Source organism: Arachis hypogaea, chromosome 8, assembly GCF_003086295.3.
Source record: "Arachis hypogaea cultivar Tifrunner chromosome 8, arahy.Tifrunner.gnm2.J5K5, whole genome shotgun sequence".
NCBI classification, from domain to species: Eukaryota; Viridiplantae; Streptophyta; class Magnoliopsida; order Fabales; family Fabaceae; genus Arachis; species Arachis hypogaea.
In genome coordinates this window covers 26,164,414-26,170,997 of record NC_092043.1, presented here as the reverse complement: position 1 = coordinate 26,170,997, position 6,584 = coordinate 26,164,414, and the positions used below count along the sequence as shown (strand labels likewise).

Genomic DNA, 6,584 nt, shown 5'->3' with positions numbered 1-6,584 from the left:
CAATCTTCAGCAATCACATGATTTCTAACTAATGGGAATGACATGAAATTAATCAAAAATGGCTATGAGATACCTCTGTTCGCTAAGCAGCAAAGGTAGTGACCTCTGCGCCGTCCACCACGACACCCTTAGGCTACGTATTGGCTTCGTACTAGCTTCTTCGACTTGGGGACGACGATGACGAAACCCCTTGATTCACCTTCTTCGCGTGGGAGTTATTCACAACACGTCTCCGATTGGGAAAGCATTCGATCGCGACCAAAATTCCTCTGCTAGGGCACACCTTTCCTCTCCCGCGCAATGTTCCTCAAAAACCAAACAGTTAGCAACAAAAAAAGGTTTAATCCACGTAGATAGGGGTTTGGGGGGTTTGGAGTGTCACGTAAGTTCGTATAAGCACGAAGCTGGTGTCAAACCAAGGCAGGGTATTTCTGTCACACGGACCACATCTTCAATGGGTACAAAGTTAGTTTCGGTCTTCTATGGGTACAATTGTCAGCGTTTTTATCTTTATGGGTACATTTGGTCATTTATTCTTTTGATGTTTGAAGTTGTTTGTGAACCTCTAATATTAAGTAATGGATAATTTATTATGTGAAATTTTAAATTTTATTAACTTAGAAATTATTGAATTTATATACTTAAGATTATTTTAGGTTTTTTAATAATTTTATTTAATATTTAATTAAACTGGTTGAACTCCGGTTGAACTCCGGTCGAACCAATAAACTATTAAACCAGTAACCTCATTGGTTTATTGACCGATTTAGTTCTCGCAACCTTAGTTTTAATCTCTTCTTATGCAAATTTATGCTATATAAATAATTATTAATAACACCATAAAGGATAACATTTAAAAAATCATAAAAATATTATTTTTCTATCTTAAATATTATTTTTCTGTCTTATTAGTAACATACATCACATATTTATTTATTTATTTATTTAATTTTTTAGGTTAAATATCAAACAATCCAGCATCCTTTTGTTTTCTTTATCCGTTTAACAATATATAACCCCTTTCATTTTATGAGAACACCATCACAAAAAAAGCTTAGTCACATTCCTTGAAAATTAAAAAATCAGATACCCGAACAAATCCGAAAACACATTAGTCCGTTTCCTTTTTAATGTTATCTTTGACTTGTTTTTATCCACAAGAAAACTTATTTTTGCACAGTTGCATAAAAAATGGTGACTCAAGTCTAAAACCCAGTCATGATTACATACACAAAAATATTTGTCCAATAGTTCCAACTTGTCAAAAATAATTAACATCTCATTACACTTATTAATTTTTTTAGATTGTGCACTACATCTGCAAAATTACTGTTTCTCCCTGACATGTTGTCCCATCAGCTGAACTTGTAAGCATGAACAACCAAAATATGTTCATCGAACAAAATATTCACATAATATCCATAAGTGTAAATGCTTACTACCATCCACACCATAGAACTTCTCTTTATAAAAATGAGAAATGAAGTTTGGAATATACTTGATGAATAATCAGAAAATGGCCGAACCTGGTAAAGCTAATACTAATAGTACCAAAACCGAATCACTAATTGTTGCCAATGGTTATGATTAGGCAGCCTAACCAATCAATCACAAATTCTCTATTATTCATTTTGTGACATTGCTGAGAGCTCAACTGGGCCGAATCAGACCCATCCGAAAATGTGTATCGAGTCCGAATAGTTTGAAGCCCAAATAGAGCCCAAACGCAAAAACGAAAAAAAAAAAAAGTGAACATGATTACTTGATTAGCATTTAGCAGAAAAAGCGAGCTAAGGCAAGTGAAGAAGATTCGAGGGTAATGGCTTCTGGATCGAGCGAAGTGGAAGAGGAGGAGCAGGAGCGCGTGATGCTGAGGGACAGGCCGGAGTGGGCTGACGTCACTCCGGTGCCGCAGGACGACGGTCCCTGCCCGGTGGTTCCGATCAATTACACGGAGGAGTTCGCCGAAGTCATGGACTACTTCCGCGCCGTTTACCTTGCCGACGAGCGCTCACCACGCGCCCTTTCCCTCACCGCCGAAGCCATCCACTTCAACGCCGGAAACTACACCGTATTTAAATCATTCTCGCTGCATTATTTCTTTAATTTCTAATTTTGATTTCTACGGAACGGAGTAACTTAATTTTTGTTAATATTTTTGCAGGTGTGGCATTTTCGGCGGTTGTTGCTGGAGTTGCTGAAGGTTGACTTGCATGAAGAACTGGAATTCATTGAGCGTATAGCCGCCAAAAACTCCAAAAACTATCAGATATGGTGAGCTTCAGCTTCTACTCTCCAATTTTCCATTTGCACTCGAGATGCTTGCATAAATGTGTGTGTGCTCCATGAGCATGAACAACTACGTATTCTTGATTTTATATATATAGCTTCTAGATTCTAGGTTGATAATATAAGAATGGTTTGAATGTGTCTGGATCTCTCATTGCTCCAAGGATCTCTCATTGCTCCAAGGATATACAAGAATTGATGTTGATGGCAGATGTTTGTAGGCATCATAGACGAAGGGTTGCTGAGAAACTAGGGCCTGATGCTAGAAACGCTGAACTTCAATTCACCAAGAAGGTACTCTCTGTTGACGCCAAGCACTATCACGCATGGTCTCATCGCCAGGTTTTGCATCTCTCTCCCTCACTCTGTCAAATGTGTTAAGTTGAGAACTATATTTACTGTAATTCATTACTCAAATGTGAAATGAAAATTTAGCTTATGTTTGTTTTGTGTGGACAGTGGGCTCTCCAGGCACTAGGAGGATGGGAAGATGAACTCGATTATTGTAGCGAACTTCTTGAACAAGACATTTTCAACAACTCTGCCTGGAATCAGGTATGTCCCTTGCATTGACACATTTTGAAATGAATATAGGTTGTGTCTTGCTTAGATAATTAAATAATTTGATATCTTTACAGGTATGCTTCTTATGTTTTGAGTTCCATGGTAATTAGATTGATTTGTTGTTCATTCAGTGTAGTTTGATGAGCTGAATCAGCTTGAATTTTTGCGAACTTACTTGCTTCCAAATATTGTGACATGAGAGAGAAAACGGGGAAAAAGGATTTTTTTTTTTTTGGGGGGGGGGGGGGGGTGGTGGTGGTGTTGGAATCCACTAGATATGGCTTGATTCGCATTTTCTTATAGAAGTTTACTTTGTTTGGAATAATTTTATATGTTTCTTTTCTTAATATTTTCATTTCTTCTCTTTACAAATTTAGATGGTATTATTAACATGCATTTTTTAACAGAGATATTTTGTCATAACAAGGTCTCCCTTCGTGGGTGGCCTTAAGGCCATGAGAGAGTCTGAAGTGCTCTACACTATCAAAGCCATCGAAGCTTACCCTGAAAACGAAAGCTCATGGAAATATCTTCGAGGACTTTACAAAGGTGAAACCACATCATGGGTAAACGACCCTCAAGTTTCATCGATTTGTTTAAAGATTTTGAGTTCCAAGAGTAACTATTTGTTTGCTCTTAGCACTCTTTTGGATCTTATCTGTCATGGTTATCAACCAAATCAAGACTTCAGAGATGCCATTGAAGCTTTGAAGATTCCAGATTTAGATTCACAAGATCTAGATATAGCAAGCATGATTTGTTCGATTCTGGAAAAGATTGATCCGATTAGAGTTAACTATTGGATCTGGCGTAAGAGTAGGCTTCCTCATGTAGCCCAGTGAATAGAAAACTCGCAAGGAGAAGGACAGCTTATATGCCTTCTGTGTAATTTTCCCATAAACCGTAGAAATTAGATATTTGGTCATTGCTTCAATGTGGTGTTTATATTTCTGTGTGCATGAAACTGCATTTTTTCCCAACAAAATTACAGGCATTCGAGTTCAATCAAAGTATTGCCAGCACAGAACTAGCTTAACTCTTGCAAAGCAATTCCTAAACAACTGTTAGTGACATGGCAAAACCTACTTAAGGCGACTAAACAAATACCAATTTGATTGCTTATCTGCTTTTTAAAAGCATATATCTCTAGATACATATATATTGTGTTGGTTATGTGAACCTTGAAATGATTTTATCAAACCTTATTCTCAACGACCATGTATGATATTCAAGATATTGATTCAACATTTCAAATTGGTGAGCTTTCACATGTTCATGTGAAGATAATAATTGAAAACCGTTAAGACACTAATTTAGTCAAATCATATCAAATCATCTAACTGTTTTCACTTGTCTGTTTTCACTTGTCGTCTTCATATGAAGTCTACTTCGTTTGAGTGATCACCTTTCAAACTTGAAATGCAAGAATCAGTTTTTGATTAAAGCCTCTTTTTCAGTTCGGACTTATTGGATTTGGAAGATGGCTTTGAAGTCTCTGTGAATGCTGATGGGCACAGACTACTTATGCAACACTTTCCACAATGAGGTCGTAAAGGAGTGCAAATTGTTCGACCAAAATCTACCTGTTCATATTCAAGCCATACATAGCAAACACTAGTTAAATCTGATACCTAAAGAGCCTTTAGTAGTGCAGCAATAACACCTGCATATTTCTTGTTACTCATTCAAAAGGAAATGTGCTGGGCATACCATAAGGGGATTTATTGGAACCCATTCTTCTCTTGGGAGCCAACGCTGCAACGCCTTTCTTGTTTCTTCCGGTGTTGATGTTTTCTGCAGTGGGAAGAGAATTTAGCAACTTCCAATTGTGACATTAGTTGGATACATAGGATATGATGCGACCAAACTCAAAAGAAACCTGCTTTGTGCCTGCTCTGGAAACCCATCCAAGGCGATTGCAAATGCGGTGGACATGAGTATCGACGCATATCCCTTGAACGTTGTTCCATCCAAGAATCATAACCTGGATTATCACTAACAAAATGAACTAAAATACTAACAAACCACGGTTTGAATTAGAAAAGCTATTATTGCACATACCAAATAAGCTATCTTAGGACCTACACCTGGAAGTAAGAGCAGTTCCTCAACTGAATTAGGTATGTCTCCATCATATTTCATGAGACAAATATCTGCAATCTTTTTCAAGTTGCTGGCTTTTCTCTTATAAAATCCAACCTGGGCAAACAAAAAGTGTATATATGCTCAATGAATAATGAGAATGATAAAAGCAAAACTATGAACTTCAGAAGTAGCATCCGTAATTTACAACCAAATCCAAATCTTTTGAATCTCAAAAACTACCAAGTAGGAAAGTAGCATACAGGGTAAATCAACTTTCTGATGGTTTCTTCATCAGCTTTGTTGATTGTATCAGCAGTAAGCAGACCATTTAGCCGAAGACGTTTAGTTGCTCCTATTCTTGAGAAAAAACACATTTTTAAGTAGTGTTCACATAAACCAAGAGAAATTATGAGCAAACTTGTGGACCAAAGTTGAATGAGTCTACAAGTAAAAATATTTAACTTTTTATGTGCTTACCTTGAGAAACATGCCCCTTAGTTTGGCTTGATAAAACAGTAGATGCCAAGACAGCAAATCTTCTTTCCTAGTTGTATATGTAAGATTAAGATAAGGGTTACATTCATCCATATCATGCTTCACATAATGTCGAACCGAAAAGTTGCTATAACATCCAATCAATTCAAGATTCGAAGCAAAAGATATAAAAGTTACATCTCTAAAAATCTTTGTATTTTTGTCTTGAGAACAGAATCATATTAGTCCAATTTTTTGACGATACAAACAAATAGTTAAGTCAGCACTAGTCACTACACCTTAGGAGGTACAGTATCAGCAGCTTCTTCAGATTCCATTGAGTCAACTGGTCCATCTTTAGAAAAACTCATCATTTTGCGAATCCCTTCAAGCACCTTTTCCCAATGGGGTGGTGGTTCACCTATATCATATATGAACTTCACAATTTGAGCTTCCTAAGATAATCACGTTGCAATGGTATCAGCTGAAATCAGCACAATGAAGCAAAAATAGAAACTTACTGCGTTGAACCAATTCATTTGCTCCTTTGTACGGATATCCATCAATATCAGTTATTCCAAACTTCTGTATAGTGAATTAAAAGATTCTTACAACAATTGTTCACTAATTTTTGTCTCAAAGTGGAAAATAGCAACGTTAACAAAAAAAAAAAAAATCTGAAGTTCTCACCGTGCGTTGTTCAATTTTAACTGAACGTTGCACAGTTTTTTTGGCTGTTGATGAGGTAGGTATGCTGGTTTTTGAGGAAAAGGGGGATCTTGAAGTTGTTGAAGCCGTAAAGTTGAAGATTTTGGTTCGGCCAAAAGAGAAGCATGAAATCACCGACATGTTTGTGGGAGTTTCAATTTGGAGGGAGGAACCAACTACTATACCTAACTCCAAATTATATTTTATTAGTTGATTTGATTTTATTTCACTAATCCGTCCAAAGTATAATAGATTAATTTTGATAAGCACATGAAATTTTAAGTTGTTACCAACTTTTATCAAGGAATAGGATAATTTTTATTTGAGTAAAATTTTTCTCTCGTTTCTAACTATTTATGAAAAGGGTCTAGTGTTCTCTAACAACGTAATTCTTATTCATTTTCTGCGTGTGGTCGAAAAAATTTTCTTGTCGATTTTCGAGTAAAAAGTAACCGAAAGAGCCT

General features: G+C 36.5%; 2 protein-coding genes across 3 annotated transcripts; one reads left to right on the top strand and one right to left on the bottom strand.

Annotated features, from left to right (window-relative positions):
* The first annotated feature begins 1,571 nt into the window (after positions 1–1,571).
* LOC112706610 (protein farnesyltransferase/geranylgeranyltransferase type-1 subunit alpha) lies at positions 1,572–3,787 on the top strand. Of its 2 annotated transcripts, none has more exons than XM_025758001.3 (5): positions 1,572–2,071; positions 2,165–2,274; positions 2,511–2,631; positions 2,749–2,844; positions 3,261–3,787. In XM_025758001.3, exons 1-5 carry the CDS (start codon positions 1,820–1,822, stop codon positions 3,693–3,695), a joined length of 1,014 nt encoding a protein of 337 aa, XP_025613786.1. In that variant the 5' UTR covers positions 1,572–1,819; the 3' UTR covers positions 3,696–3,787. The 2 variants fall into 2 exon arrangements, with proteins under 2 accessions (XP_025613786.1, XP_025613785.1); XM_025758000.3 differs by having other exon boundaries at positions 1,778–2,071; positions 2,454–2,631.
* A 256-nt stretch (positions 3,788–4,043) lies between these two features.
* LOC112706611 (endonuclease III homolog 2, chloroplastic) lies at positions 4,044–6,354 on the bottom strand. The gene is made up of 9 exons (XM_025758003.2): positions 6,103–6,354; positions 5,934–5,997; positions 5,712–5,833; positions 5,416–5,482; positions 5,199–5,290; positions 4,915–5,052; positions 4,733–4,837; positions 4,564–4,647; positions 4,044–4,436 (listed from the first exon to the last, which is right to left on the bottom strand). Exons 1-9 carry the CDS (start codon positions 6,259–6,261, stop codon positions 4,293–4,295), a joined length of 975 nt encoding a protein of 324 aa, XP_025613788.1. The 5' UTR covers positions 6,262–6,354; the 3' UTR covers positions 4,044–4,292.
* Between the last annotated feature and the right edge of the window lie 230 nt (positions 6,355–6,584).

Excerpts from the sequence above, each read along its gene's own strand:
- LOC112706610 (XM_025758000.3), top strand. The coding sequence starts at position 1,820 with ATGGCTTCTGGATCGAGCGAAGTGGAAGAGGAGGAGCAGGAGCGCGTG. Across the intron at positions 2,072-2,164 it reads TCAACGCCGGAAACTACACC|GTGTGGCATTTTCGGCGGTT; the intron begins GTATTTAAATCA and ends ATATTTTTGCAG. Across the intron at positions 2,632-2,748 it reads ACGCATGGTCTCATCGCCAG|TGGGCTCTCCAGGCACTAGG; the intron begins GTTTTGCATCTC and ends TTGTGTGGACAG.
- LOC112706611 (XM_025758003.2), bottom strand. The coding sequence starts at position 6,261 with ATGTCGGTGATTTCATGCTTCTCTTTTGGCCGAACCAAAATCTTCAAC. Across the intron at positions 5,053-5,198 it reads TCAGAAAGTTGATTTACCCT|GTTGGATTTTATAAGAGAAA; the intron begins GTATGCTACTTT and ends TTGTTTGCCCAG. Across the intron at positions 4,838-4,914 it reads GTCCTAAGATAGCTTATTTG|GTTATGATTCTTGGATGGAA; the intron begins GTATGTGCAATA and ends GTGATAATCCAG.